At 45.6% G+C, this 15,477-nt stretch overlaps 2 protein-coding genes across 6 annotated transcripts in view; both read left to right on the top strand.

Moving 5' to 3' along the window:
- Positions 1-15,477, top strand: part of wu:fb95e10 (cell surface glycoprotein 1) — a 31,126-nt gene that overhangs the window by 6,234 nt on the left and 9,415 nt on the right. For all 5 annotated transcript variants that reach the window (XM_034592594.1, XM_034592593.1, XM_034592592.1 and 2 more), the window contains exons 2-3: positions 10,803-11,537; positions 11,896-11,977. In XM_034592594.1, the coding sequence (XP_034448485.1) occupies positions 10,910-11,537; positions 11,896-11,977 (710 nt within the window). In that variant the 5' untranslated portion in view covers positions 10,803-10,909. The remainder of the gene's footprint in view (positions 1-10,802; positions 11,538-11,895; positions 11,978-15,477) is intronic.
- LOC117765947 (uridine-cytidine kinase-like 1) lies at positions 1,072-2,770 on the top strand. The gene has a single exon (XM_034592595.1). The coding sequence runs from the start codon at positions 1,115-1,117 to the stop codon at positions 2,681-2,683; it is 1,569 nt and encodes a 522-aa protein (XP_034448486.1). The 5' UTR covers positions 1,072-1,114; the 3' UTR covers positions 2,684-2,770.

Below are 15,477 nucleotides of genomic sequence, written 5' to 3'. Positions count from 1 at the left end.
TTTGGGTTGCCGTGATGTCGTCCGTCTGTGTTTACAGTTTGTGAAGGAAACGCCCTCTTTCAGAAACATCTTGTGTAGAATGCAGCTGCTGGTCTGTTGCTGGTGTCCTGCCAAGATGTGGCTGAGAGTAAATGAAACATGCTGCATTGGGGAGTGGAAGCTCTACATCTTTACTTTTGATCCAGTTCTCTAAGCAGCAAAGATAAATCTGTCTCCCTGCCAGTCCCTGTAGCACTCCTGTGCTTGAATTTACACTTATGGCCCTCTGCCAGCCTTCCTCCTCACAACCATTCTAGTTGCTGATGAAGTTGTCTGTTGTATTATACTTTCTGACAATTCTGTAGTGCTGCAATAAGGATGGAATATATAATGTTAGCTAGCTTACACAGGTGAATCTTTACAAACAATAAAACCGCTCCCTGCAGGTAGCAGGTGGCACTGTTTATCCCATTTAGTGGGATTTAATATGAACCCTTTTAACTAAGTTACATACCCCCCCCCCCCCTTAAATCCTGCTGAATTGGGGTACAATAAAACTAGTACTCAAAAGAGCATAATCGTATTCATTCAGTCCAAATCTTTCCACTTGGAATTACGTCAGCAAGAGATTGGCCAGACCCCTCACCAACATAGACTCAAAAGATGCTGTTAACACCTATAATATAAACTAAGCTCTATAACAGGGATAACCACACGTTACCACATGTTATCACTAATGTGAGTAAAAAAATTTTTTTTCAAAACAGTAGTAAACTATCCAGAAAACATGTTCCTGACAAAGAACGTCATCGTGCTCCTGCAGGTTGACCAGTTCACTCCTTGGTAGAGAGGCAACTTGGTCGACAAGAGCAAGTTGCGGAATATCTGATCCAGTGCCTCTGACTTGGCTTACACCTCCAGAGTCATGTGCATCCAACACAGCTGACGTCCTGTGAAGATAATGAGGCATCATCATCAGCTTCGTCCTCAGGCTGATCAACAACCAACTGAGTGTTAGAAGTACATCTGGATGCATCCTGTACTGTCCTATCCAACAACCCACTCACTTGATTCTGCAACAAATCATAAGGTTCAGTTACAGGGCAGGGGCCTACTGGACAAAGGGCTCTCAAAGATGGAGAACGAGGAGAAAACAGCCTCTTCATCGAACAGTGGAAGTGGATCGCTGGACCGACTCCTCCCCTCAGTGAGCACAGGCCCGACACCTCGGAAAAATACCACCAGCCAGTGCAAGTCTGAGCCTCCTCTCCTACGCACCGCCAAACGAACCATCTACACCGCTGGACGCCCGCCATGGTACAACGAACATGGAACACAGTCCAAAGAGGCCTTCGTCATTGGTCTGTGCGGCGGCAGCGCTTCAGGAAAGACAACAGTAGCCAGGAAAATCATCGAGGCTCTAGATGTGCCTTGGGTTGTGCTACTTTCAATGGACTCTTTTTACAATGTCCTCACCCCAGACGAGCAGATGCTGGCCGCCAGTAACGACTATAACTTTGACCACCCTGATGCCTTTGACTTTGGTTTGCTGACACAAACCCTGCGCAACCTCAAACAAGGCAAGAGCGTTAAAATCCCTGTGTATGACTTTACAACCAATGACAGACGTAAGGAGTGGAAAACTGTGTATGGAGCCAGTGTTATCATCTTCGAGGGAATCTTGGCCTTTACAGATAAAGAGCTCCTACAGTTGCTGGACATGAAGATTTTTGTGGACACGGATTCTGACATTCGCTTGGTGCGCCGGTTGAGGAGGGACATTACAGAAAGGGGGCGAGACGTCGAGCGCGTCATCAAACAATACAACAAGTTTGTGAAGCCAGCGTTTGAGCAGTACATAGAGCCCACAATGCGCCTGGCTGATATTGTGGTGCCACATGGTGGCAGCAACATGGTGGCCATTGATCTGATCGTGCAGCATGTCCACAGTCAGCTGGAGGAGCGTGAGCTCAGCGTCAGGGCTGCCCTGGCATCTGCAGACCAGGCACAACCCCTCCCCCAGACCCTCAGCATCCTGGAGAGCACACCCCAGGTCAGGGGTATGCACACCATCATCAGAAATAAGGAAACCAGCCGCGATGAGTTGATCTTCTACTCCAAGAGGCTGATGCGTCTGTTGATCGAGCGAGCGCTCTCCTTCCTCCCCTCACAGGTCCACCTAGTCCAGACCCCCCAAGGAGAGGATTATGAAGGCAGAACTTTTCATGGGAATAGGATCACGGGCGTTTCCATCCTGCGAGCCGGGGAGACCATGGAGCCGGCACTGAGGGCCGTCTGCAAAGATGTCCGCATCGGCAAGATCCTCATTCAGACCAACCAGGAAACACGAGAACCAGAGCTTCACTACCTGCGTCTACCTAAAAACATCAGTGAGGATCATGTGATTCTGATGGACTGCACCGTGTGCACTGGAGCCGCTGCCATGATGGCTGTACGAGTTCTGCTGGATCATGATGTTCAGGAGGACAAAATCCTGCTGGTGTCTTTGCTAATGGCGGAAATGGGAGTCCATTCAGTGGCCTACGCGTTTCCACAGGTCAAAATCATCACAACAGCCGTCGACAAGAAGGTCAATGACCTCTTCCACATCATACCTGGCATGGGGAACTTTGGGGATCGATACTTTGGAACGGATGCACGTCCTGACCGGAGCGATGACGAGATGGACGAGCCCAGTTGCTAATGGCGTTATTGACTGTGCACTAAAGTGTCTGGTGATGCTGGTCAGCGCCCCTCTGAGGACAATACACGGATATGCTCTTTGCTTCGGTCAGGCCATGACATACTGTACAGTTTTGTTCCTCCATATCTCTGAGGAATACCCACAATCCCTTGCCCCTAGGGCTCACCGCTCCCTGCAGGTATATACTCTCCACACCAGGTGGCACTGTTTATCCCATTTAGCGGGATTTAATATAAACCCTCTTAACTATGTTACAGTTGCACAAAACAAGACATTTGATGACATCACCTCAGCGCTTCTGGATTGTTATCTGTGGTTAAACTAGATTTGATTCATTCCATTCCAAGTCTTGGGTCTGAGTAGCGGTAAATGAGCTGGAGAGTTGACTGAGACTACTGTTGTCATTTAGATTGAATAGACAATCAGAGGCCGCTTGCCAGCGTGCGGCATCTTGGATCGGACATTGTTGCCATTGCAGAGAGGAGGAGTGATACGCACTCGCACACACACACAGAAACAAACATTCAATTTATTTCAATCGTTTTTGGTCACAGTCTCAAACTGCGTCAAATCTGAGGCCGATTGCATCATCCCACTTACCCATGGGCGGTGGTGCCATGAGCAAGAGTGCAGTAAATAATTGAAGCAGCTCTGCAGAGTTGTGCTCGTGGCAGAGAAGAGTTTGGAGCTCTTGTGCCATTTTAGGACAATGAATCCAGAAATTCTCTAAAAAGAAAAGGACTTTATCAATAGATATCAGACTATTGTGAATTTAATATTCACACAAAGAGCATATGACACTTCTCATCTTTAGTCTTTCATGGTTGGATTTGTAGAAGTTGAAAATAAATTAAATGAAGAGCTGTTCAAGAAAAGCTGGTCCTTGTGTAGCGCCCCCCCCCCCCCCCCCCTTTAAGTTCTAAGCCAATGGTAGAAAGGTTAGAAGTGCAAACATCTCTCTGGGTCCGTGAGCGGTTTAACTAGAGTTTAACTATGTTGAACAGATGACAAATCTATTGCCTAACAATCACAATTCATTCACAGTACTGGATTTGTGGTATAAAACACAATGAAAATAAAATAGAGCTCTCTTAAAGTGCCAAATGAAATAGAAAAATAAAGAATAAATGTCCTTGTGGGGATCTGTGACCCCAAAAGGCAGCATTTGAGTCCTTGTGTGTGATGAATATTATGTTCACTGCTCCCCGGGTAGACTGTGTGTATCCATATGAACGGGTTCACCGCTGGCCACACCGTATCCACCGCTGGCCAAAGCTCCGCCATCATTTGACTCTTCTTTCTCGTTCACATAAAAAACAACCCACACAGTAGTAAATAATTCCCTTCTCTTTCTGTTCTAATATGAGATCTCATTAGATGAATTGCTAGTTATCACAGCATTCAATGTTTTAACCTTTACATCGTAAATTGTTTCATTCACTTACTATCTGTAACCATTAATTATTTATTCCTACATTTTTGCCTTCTAAATCCAACCTGTGCTGTGTCACGGGGGGGAGGACCCTTTTATTAGCAGTGTCAAAGAGCTCAGTGTCTTGTGTTTGCTGCTTGTGGAGATGAAAGCGTGTCAATTACAGGGTCAGAGGTCACTGAATGCTCATTAAAAATGTCTTCAAAAAAACAGACCCTGCAAACGAACGTTCTCTCACCTCATTGGCAGCGTCTCTGCTCGAACCCTCTATCCTCTTACTCGGGCATTAGTTATGTCTTAAGTAATTCTATCAAGCGTGCTCGAGTTCACGTTGGCATTAGCTAAGGGTTACGTCGGCCACAAAAGCTCACTTTCTTTTCGCATCTTCTCTGCCTTCTCCCCTGCCCTACCCCCACCCCCACCACCACCACGGCCTCCTTCCCCCACAATCCCTCTCTTTGACTACTATTTAGAGTAGGCCCCGGGGATAGAAGAAGGCTCACAGAATGCATGTGCGTTTGTGTGCGTTTGTGTGTGTGTGTGTGTACACAGTTGTGTCCTGTGAAAGCAGTAGTCCAGTCTCTACCACAGCAGTTCATAGATGCTCTGAGACGGTTGGTTGGCTGAAATACGGGAGTGAGTGAGCGAGCGAGTCCAATTTGATTCGGGTCTTTGTGTAGATAAGGCGAAGAGTCTCTTGTTTCTAACCGACAGCGGCTGTGATCAGACGTGAACACACACACACACACCACAGCCCAAGAGCAGATTTCACATTAACATTTAGTCTCATAACAAGCGCTGCATCTTCTTGATTTCAATCTGCATAATAAATCACAGCTACCCTTTGCACGGTTACTTAAAAAACAGGATTCAGATATTTGGTATTTCCCTCAGAGCGGTTCTTCAAAGGAACCTGCTGTATTCTATACATGCATTGTTGTGCATTGTGCACCCCCCACTACTCACACAGTAGTAGATTGTACACAAAAGGGGTCAAAGTACCAGTTTTTCTGTTTTAAATATGCTGATGACCTGATTATTCAAGAACAGCATGTTTTTGTCTAGACAGTCAGAAAACCTTGAATCCCTCAGTGGAGCTGGATGCCTTCCAGATATTGACTGTATTGGAACTGTCGAGTGCGGATAGAGAGAAGCACATTAACATTTGAAGACACACACAAACACACACTTTGTTTATGTCCCACTGTGGGTATTAGGAAGGGATGATGCCGAGGAGGATGATCTCACCTAGCAGAGCTGCTTGGCCATCATTAGCTTACCACTTGAAGCCTATTAACTGGAATAATAATGACAACAACAACAACCGGAAACAAACTGCACAGCCAGAGTCAACTTATAAAAGGTCTTCAAAAATCGTTGTATTGATAAAGACGTCAAAACAAGAAAGGCATCTTGTACGAGATAAAGAAAAAATTAAGTTTAATCTGTGTACTGTGTGTCAATAAAAGTTCAGTTAAGATAATAGAACAGATTTAGCTGAGGTTTAAATATGATCAGATTATGCATGACTGAATAATTATTGTACAGTGTGTGTGTGTTACCTCTTCAGGACCATTTCCAGTATAAACAGTGACTGTGTCAGGACCAGCAGACATCATGGAGCCTCATTTCTGAGCTCCTGGTTAAGGTCGGGGTAGGATGTGAGTTGTGGTTGAGGTTAAGGTTAGTCATTGCTAAGGTTGGAAATAAGGTTTTGGTCTGACTTTCTGTGTCCATGACTGTCACACCAAAACAATGCAGAATCCAAACAAGGATAGTTGTGTGTGTGTGTGTGTGTGTGTGTGTGTGTGTGTGTGTGTGTGTGTGTGTGTGTGTGTGTGTGTGTGTGTGTGTGTGTGTGTGTGTGTGTGTGTGTGTGTGTGTGTGTGTGTGTGTGTGTGTGTGTGTGTGTGTAGACCCTGACCACTGCCTCTGGTATTTGTGTGACTTAGTATTTGTGTGGGTTCCTTTTGTTCTCAGTTGCTGTGTAGCTCATCATCGAGGCTTGCAGGGAATTTGGAGTGGGATGCTGCGACCACATGACTTGGACACACCGCGAAGGCCGACACGCACATTTTTTTGCAAATTCAACTACATTCACAAGTTTACTTTAAACCAAGAGGAAACCAGTGTGAAACGTCCAATCTACTACATCCATGCGACTCTGTTCCATCTCCAGCTGTTGTTTTTGGGTGGAGAGTGAGTCCAGTGGGGATAACAACCCCGGACTGTAGAAGTAGTTCTTGGGCGACAAATCATTTGTGTGTGTGTGTGTGTGTGTGTGTGTGTGTGTGTGTGTGTGTGTGTGTGTGTGTGTGTGTGTGTGTGTGTGTGTGTGTGTGTGTGTGTGTGTGTGTGTGTGTGTGTGTGTGTGTGTGTGTGTGTGTGTGTGTGTTGCTCGGACCACAGGAGGTCAGGACAGCTGATAGATGCTGTCCAGCTGCTGGGTCTGAGGTAGGTTGAATAGAAATTCTCTGCAAATGTAAGCCCCCCTTTTATGCTCTAAATACTTCACACTGCGCAGGGTGCCTATAATTAACCATGTTTTGAAATGAACCTAATGTAGCTGACAAAGCCATCTGCCTGGAATCCACTGCAAGAAGTGTTCACTAACTCTCAGACCATTATGTCTCAGGTCATTGAATTCATTTGGTCTCTTATGGGTTGAAAAATGCCTGTTTGTGGGGGTTGTAGCATTAACAGGATCAAAGTGGGTGTCGGAGAGGATTTCCCAATCTGGGTTTTTCCCTTGGTTCTTGGAGCAAAGCCCGAGTGTTAAGACAATTGGATGGAGACTTGATTTTTTTTACCTTGGAATGGATGAGCTTAATTCTGCCAGATTTATTCATGTCAGTTTGGTAGACGCCAGGGGAAATGCATAAACCATTGCTTGGAGAGAGTGCTGGATCAGTGTAACACCAGTGTAGTGGTTTTTAATATATTATAATTCCATTGAAACTCCTGTTAGAATGTACTTTGATCCAAAATCATCCATAGATGGGGCATAAATAATTGATTATTGAGGAATTACACGTGCTAATTTAACTTTTGAAGCCAGTTCGTATCCAATATCCATTTTAGAAACTAGAGTTCAGCTTTACAGTGTTTAGAAACACTTGAAACATTCAGTCATTTTACAGCCATTCAAATAGGCTAATTTATAAATATGTGCCCTTGTAGCGAGAGTCCCAGTTTAGTCCATTAACTGCCTTCAATCTAATTAGGTTGAATGAAAACCTGTAATTGGCATTGAAGATGTTTCAGTTGGGAGTGCTGCAGTGATTAGGAATGGAATTCAATACAGTACAAAGCTGCTGTAATTACTGTGCAATGAAGAAAGAATTATATATACGTCCAAAGCCTTACGTATGGGTAAATACACATTGTTGCTTATAAATATAGAAGGCCAAGAGTTAGATAAATTGGCATTTTAAATTGGGGATTAGTTTTTCTCCTGAAATGGTGAAAGTGCCTCGATGCAGCTTAGTTTCTGTGCAGACTAGATGAAAAAGTATGTTTACTGCTGCGGTGTTTAGCCTGTTTATGCTTACCTCTGACTGATGGTCCAAGTGACGCATGCCTGAATGAGCAATCGAAGCCAGAGAGAGAAGTGCAATCTCACAGCTGCCTGGAGACTCGCAGGAGAGAGAAATGTTCCTCTGGCTGTGGGTGTGCAATCTGGATTTATCACTCTCTCCAACACACACACACAGACACACACCTCTACTGTGGAGAGAAGCAGTGACATGAACAGTCTAGCCAGATGCTTAAGTCTACTGTGGGAAGAGCAGAACACCAGAGTCTGAAAGACGGAGGAGGGATTGGTGATTGGACACAGTTTTATTTCCTGGTTAACTGCGCGGTCATCTCCTCCTCTCTCTCTCCTCCTCCAGCTCCCCGATCTGCCTGTCGAATACGTGTTGATGGCTATAAATGGTCTTAACCAAACCGCAGTGTGCGTTTATTCAGGAGTCTGAAGTATCAAGTGGGTGGAGTTAGAAGTACGAAACTTAATTTGTCTCAAAAACAACATCTGGTGCAATGAAGAAGTTTGCTCCTCGCATTTTGAAGTGAAAGTTATATTTTCTTATCCAACATTGCAGGAAAGAAACTACTTTCCAGTTCCTAGAATGTTGAAGTGAAGTAAGACAGCTGAAGATTAACCACATTAAGTCTCAACCACAGCTTTAAGATAGCTGGTTAAGCACATTATCAATGCTGATTATATTATCAATATATATATTTATATATACAAGTAAATGCATGTAATAATGAACTTTCCCACATTTATTTAACTTCAATTTGTTTATTTATTCAGCAACATATCAAATGTAAAACTCGAAATGTGTTTACATGGTTGAACAAGATTTATATTCAATCATTCAATTACACAAAAACGTCAACCAACTGAATTGAATGAAATGGCCTCTTAGCTGATTAGTTTTTATGCCGACTTCCTGAGGCACAAGGAAAACCGCAAAAGTTAATTTATTATTATTATTGAGGCAAATTTTGGAACAAACAATAGCGTAGGGGAGGAGTTGAGCAACGCATCAGAGATCAAGGAGGTTGCCATAGGAATGAATACACTTCAGTTTGACCTGCTTACAGACACAGTCATGTGGAAAATGACTGTTATTTTACTTTCCGTATTATTGTCTGTATTCCACCACTCCTCTCTCTCTCTCTCTCTCTCTCTCTCTCTCTCTCTCTCTCTCTCTCTCTCTCTCCCACCAGGCTTCACCCTGTCCCTCTCCTAAAAGCTGTGACTGGTCGTGGCATAATTAAACCAACTGTCCACAGTTTGTAGCCTCACTGGCATTTAAAAGCCTCCTGTGACCGACGGGTGCGGCAGCATGAGTCGCCCCTCGCAGCTACCCGTGGTCTCTCAGCCTCTAAGGTTGTTTTGGGCAGCGGCCTGTTGCACTGACTGTGTGTATCTGGTCTTATGTGTTGTTTGGGATGCATGGATTCATTTTTTTTTTTTCTCAGTCTCTCTTTCCCCCTCTGGCCCTGCTCAGCTGCTCGAGCCATCTGTGCAAAGGCAAACAGAGAACAGAGGGATGGAAGGAGAGCAGGAGCCATGGGGGAGGAAAGGAAATCGAGGAGAGGGGAAAATGGTCGGGAGAAATGGGAGGATCGCCGGGAAATGAAAAGAAGGAGATTTAGTTCAGACGAGGAGTGACCGAAGAGGGAAAGAAAGACGAGTCGGGGTGTGCGAGAATTGTTTCCAGGAAGCCAGCGGCACAAAGATGATGTCTGTCCCATTCTAGAAATAGGACAGTGAGTGTGTGCATACAAGTTTAGGTCAGTGGAAACTGGGATGAGTAAAGATGTCTGGATTCTGCAGTTTGACCAGCAATCACCAGCCCAGTAGTGAGCTCATTTTACATCTTGTTTTTTTCCCCCTGTCTCTCTCCTCCCCCTCTGTCCCACCTCCTCTCACTGTTCCCATGCTCCGCAGGCCAAGCCTCTTCCTCTGGGCCGGCCTCTGCTTTGCCTCAGAGTTTGTCTCGGCACTTGAGCCTCCAGCACAGTCGGCTCCTCGCTCTGTTTGTAAACTTTGACAGTGCAGTTTCCTGCGTACACGCGCCTCACACACACACACCCTTCTCCCCCCTGCACTTCGCTTATTCCCTCTCCCGTCATCCGTCCATCTGAAAATTGCAGAAGAATCACAATTAATTAACACAGATGGTCGCCCTTCACCAGGCCTCGCATGCCTCACGTCCCCATTTCTTGTCCTCAGTTGCTCATCTTTGTTTTTCACCCATGAGTCAAACTGTCTTTGGGCTTGTTGTTCATGTCTTGACCCAAATACGTCCACGCCAGTTCCACATCTCCTTCCTTTTTCTTTTCATATTAATTTAAGTCAAATAGTTGGAAGTTGTGTTATGATTACTGGTGGTATATACATACTGTGTGTGTGTTTTGTGTGTGTGTGTGTGTGTAGTTTTTTTGCTGAAGCTTTTAGTCCTTGACGTGCTCTATCCCAGAAAACTAGTCTTCCACACTAGTGACTCTGATGCCATTTTGTAACGGGGCAAAAAAAAGAAGCCGTTAAACTGTGTCACTGAGCTTTTTGGTGTCACAGAGGGAAACATTTGCCACGGCACTGCAGTTGGCATTGAAATTAATGAAGGCTATTTGTAGAGTATGTCGTTCCTGCGGTAGACATGTGGCCCCTACCCCGCTACACCACCTTTCTGTGGCCCCTGGGATGTCGCACTGATCATAAAATGTGTGGATCTAATGGTTTATCCGCAGGTTTCCTCAAGCACGACTTTTATGAAGCTGTGATCTATTTTCTTTTTAGTGCCGCTCATGTTTGTGTGCATGTCTCTCTCTCTCTCTCTCTCTCTCTCTCTCTCTCTCTCTCTCTCTCTCTCTCTCTCTGTGTTAAACTGTCTAACCTATGATTCAGTCTCCTTAGGGATTATGCAGCAGTCTCCTATACAATGTTATGGCACATGATTCTTATACAGTTCTCCAGATACTTATATAAAATATATCTCTTTGTGTGGGGAAGCTGTAAGTAGATAGAAGCCATTGGTTTATCTGATTCAAAGGGCTAACAGCATTCCTGGAGCTCTGTGTACTGATAGCAGAGACGGCACACTGCGTTTCATGCCTGGTCTTGCTGGTGACTAACTGGGTTATGCTTTTCTTTATCTTGTCTCTTTCCAGACCAGACCTTGTATTCTCCAGAAAGCCCGTAGACCTGTGGCCATCCTGTGAGCTTCAAGTCCATCAGCCCTGCCCTGCAGAGACGGACCACCACCACTCAAGAGGAGATGAAGCCGGATGGGGTTGCCACGGCAGCAATGGAGCCAATGGAAGCATTGGATTCCAATCCAGGAAATGAGGCAGCACCCGCCGTAGGACAGGAGCCCAACCAGGCAGCCAGTCCGGCGGAAGAGGAGACACCACAGCAGCATATAGGAGATACGGTTCAGGTGGAACCTCAGCCTGAACAGGCCAAGGAAACCCCAGCTGCTAAGACTGACAACAAGTCCTCAGGAGACTCCAAAGCCAAGACTCCAAACAAGGCCACGGCCAAGACAAAACCTTCCTCCACCACCCAAACCAAGACCACAACTGGCTCACGGCCCAACACATCCCAGAGCCGCGTCTCGAACGGCACGTCGAAGCCTCAGACCAACGGAGTGGCTAAGAAAGCCGCGCCCGCTCCAGACAAAAAGAGCACTCTGACCGCAGCGCCCGCCAAAAGACCAACAAGCACGGCTGGAGCGCCGCCCCCCAAGAGCAAAGTGGGTGAGAAGAAGTCCCCCGGTGCCGCCACCACCACCGCCAGTTCTGCAAAGCCGCTGCCTGGACCAACCGCAGCCAAGAAGACGCCGTCCTCATCTGCAGCTGGTGTTAAAACCAGCGCCACCGCAGCTGCTGCGAAGAAGCCCATAGGTCGGTGACCATTTCATCAAAAGACTGGAATTTGACATCGTTGTGAAAGTATATTTCTAAATGTAAACAGGAAATGTTTCCACAGCTCTAACTCCAATGAGGAATATTTATTGTAATGTGATTACATGCGGATAGAGCGCACGCATTAGACATGCCCGAGTGACTGCTGCTGATCTAGAAATACATTTGCCCCAGATCCATCTGACACACAATATGAAAGCAATACGTGATGCACTATTTATACGCATACTAAAAATGGCTTTATAAAGCTTATTGTCTCATATGGTGTCACATGTCCTTAACTTTCTCTCCCCATCCTCATCCTCATCTTCATCCTCTCCGTCTTTCTGTCCTCCAGGTCCAAAATCTGCTCCTCCCTCCAAACCGGCCACTGCTGCCGCACCTAAGCCTGATAAGGCCGCTGTTTCCAAGACAACCAGGTAAGTGTGACATTTGTGTAGAGCTGAGGCCTCGCTTCTGCTGGAGCCTGAGAGAGACTGTCTGTCTGTGTGTCTGTAGATAGCACAGGCAGCCGTCTTTAACTGGTCCTCTCCTCAGACCTTCTCCCGGGGAACATGTTCCCACTGGGCTCCTTTTTTTTATTAAAAGCCTTTCCAGTCATTTTGCTCGCAAATCACTGCATTTACTCCAGAACAGCAGCAAATCGAAATAACTTTCCAGATAGATGGGTATTGTGGGGAATGAGTTCAGCATTTTAAACACGCTCGGTGCCAAGTGAGAAGCAGTTGGTTCAAAAGGCCTCGCTTGACCACAGGTTCAAAGAAAACACTGTTTAAGAGAAAACCCACTGGAGGACTGGGGGACAATGATCCCCCACATAGAGGCTTGGAGGGGCTGGGCATAAATAGGCCAACAATCCACCAATGTCAGAATAAGCCTCAGAGAAATGCCTCGCAGGGTTTCACAGCAAGTATTATACAGCATTATTAATTAAAACAAGTTTTCAGTAGGAGGAAGGGCATTCTCCAGAGTTAACTGAGAACAAGAGAATACTCTTAATGTTTCGTCTGCGTGCTTATCTGCGTTTGTGTATACCAGAACGTCTGTTTGTGTACAATCACGTCAACATGTGTTCCTCACCTGAGTCACACTGGGTGCATGGTGTTGGGTCCTGAGGTGACTTGGCAGCAGACCAGTATAGGAGGATGAAGGAGGCCTTTGTCTGAGACAGTGAGGGTCCTGATCAGATGCAGCCTCCGGGAAGTCTCTGACTCTTCTTCCAACAGAAACTTACACTGCTGCCTCTTCCTCCTCTTTGTTTATTTGTTCAAGCAATACGCCTCTTTCTTCCTGACTGTTTTTCCACTATGGTGCATGGTTTAGTATGAAAAGTGTTGTCCCCATGTTGGCATGTCTGTATGTGGGCACATCGGTTAGTGTGGAACATACATACACACACATATATGACCTTTTGGCTTGTTCCCCTATTCTTTTACTGTAGTTATTACCGATACACCAACATGACAAACGTACAGTTGCAAGCTGCTCTCCTCCACCTGAGAGCAAGGTGTTTTACACCCCACCCCCCCACCCCCTCTCCACACTGCACGTGCCCTGGGTAGCAGTTGGTGTGTGGAGATTAAACTCAGATTACAGCTTTATTCAACAGTTGATGTGCAAACATCTCATTAAAAGGTATTACACGGGGGCATGCAGGCAATCACCAGTGCAGAAGAGAACACTCATTGTGTGCACTTCACGGACTGTCATGGTGATTTCATTCTTAATTGCACACACACAGGCCATAAACTCCTCTTGAAGTGTTGATACTTTACTCATGACTGTGGTAGAGAAATGATTGACTCTGAGTAGTTTGACACGTATCAGGCGCTGATCTCATCACTGGTGTACGATAGATGGTGAAGTCACTCACAGTGCTGTTGTTAACAGAGATGTTTAGATACCAGCATGGCCACTGGTACTGCTGGAAATACCGGGTTGGGCTACTGGGTGGAATTAGTTTCACCCAGATGAAACTGCAATTTCCTTTTCCCGGAAATCCCCTCTCGTATTTTTAGAGCAGTGTAGAAAAAGTGATTTCTGGTAGTTTACCGTTCACCAGAGCTTTGCCACTTCCAGTTCACACTGGAAAGTCCCACAAGTAAAAGCGTGACGTGTACCGAATGTAAGACTGTCAAGTTTCACGGGGGGGGGCACTGGCACCAGTGATATCAATTACAATGATAACAATCTTTTCTCACACATGATATCAGTTACACAATTATTAGGAATCGGTTCATCTTGATCAACAACTGGTGAAGCTACTTCTCCGATTCAGCCTCAATTAACCAACTGCAGCAACTTGTATTCTTACTTTTTCATTGCAGCCAACAGTGAAAACTTTTTCTTTTGGAATATTTGAACTATTCCCCCACCCCCCCACCCCCCCCCCCCCCATAATTTCATCTCAGGTTTCTTTAAGCACAAAGAAATCCTTGTAATCAGGTTAAGATCCGATTATTAGTGTGTTTTTAAGCGCAGCTACGTCTCATTATTCATTGTTAGTGTGTGAGTCAGTAACATGTGTCACACTCGGTGCATGTGTAGCCCACGGAAGCGTTTTACTGCAGCAGACCTACATACAAATCCCCATGAGAGAGGTATAGCCATTACTGATGATAGGCTCATCTGACAGCACCGTGTAGCCATCCCTTGTTAAGTGTGTGTGTGCGTGCACGTCAGCGTCTGTGTGTGTGATGTGCTCTGACGGGGCCATAAATTTCTACTTTAATTAGATTTTGCCCTTTTCCTACCTCACTCAAATCTTAATCCAGGCCTGCTATCAGTAGAGTGGTGGAGCCGGATACATTCACTGGCACAGCAGGCACCCCCCCTGCTTCCCCTGTTGCTGTCACAGACACACACAAACACACACACACGCACACACACACGCACACAAACAATCCCAAAGTGGGTCTATCAATTTACTTAGTGTTTCTCTGTGGCTCGATTGATTTAATTCCATCTGCAGCAGGTCACACTTACCAGAAATTAAAAAAGTGCAGAGCAAATGTTCAGTAAGTGACTTCCGTCTGAGTTAATGCCACTCACAAGTGTTTTATTCTTCTCCTCAGCTGGGGTTTTAGCTAAATTAGATTAGGTTTGTTGCCAGTGGCTATCACAGCTCACTCTTTGTCTGGGTAAACACCCACACTGCACAGCCAGGCTTTTTTTTTAAAGAAGACCATTGAGTCATCTGAAAGCTCACGTGCATATTTGCCCAGTCTCAGCATCTAACTACTCAAGGAACAGGCTCTCTTCACACGGCACTTTTATGAGCTGCAGCGGGTCAGGGGAAGGTGTTGTGTTGACGTCACAGTCGGCGACCAGTCAGTCAAACATAATGACACCTTCAGTGAGGGTGTAGAGGCGGAGTCGGTGGTGATATTTTGTTTAGGTTGCAGGTTGTGAATGTGTTTGTACAACTCAAGAGATGTTTGTGGGTACATCAGTGCACATCGCGTGTGTGTGTGTGGGTGCAGACACAAAGTGTTTGTGCATCACGCCTCTACTTCCCCTTTAGGTCAATTCTCATACAGTATTAATGTTTTGTTTTCGAGTCATGTGTCATTGTGTCGCTTGCTTTCTTTATGAGGTGTGTGTGTGCACCTGCTGTTAAAAACAAATTGCCCACAGCACGCAGCTTGTGACGGGAAACATTTCAGCCTGATTAGTGTGCAAATGGCAAAAGTAGAAATCATCACAGGTTGTGTGAACATCATGTCCGTGCGTGCTGCAATGGATGCTCACAGTTTGTGTGTCAGCTTGTGCGCATGAATATTCACAAGTTTCTGTCTCTCGGGCCGCAAATATGATTCATGTTTGGCGTAGTTAATTCAGCGACTGGTATGCAGCACGCAGGACCACACAGCAAACTGTATGTGTACAGTGTACATAATGTACAGTGTGTGCATGTGCT

This window comes from Hippoglossus hippoglossus, chromosome 8 (assembly GCF_009819705.1).
Source record: "Hippoglossus hippoglossus isolate fHipHip1 chromosome 8, fHipHip1.pri, whole genome shotgun sequence".
Lineage (NCBI taxonomy): Eukaryota > Metazoa > Chordata > Actinopteri > Pleuronectiformes > Pleuronectidae > Hippoglossus > Hippoglossus hippoglossus.
The sequence above is the reverse complement of the archived record's forward strand: the minus strand, read 5'-3'. Positions and strand labels throughout refer to the sequence as shown.

Coding starts and splice junctions, on each gene's coding strand:
- LOC117765947 (XM_034592595.1), top strand. CDS start 1,115: ATGGAGAACGAGGAGAAAACAGCCTCTTCATCGAACAGTGGAAGTGGA.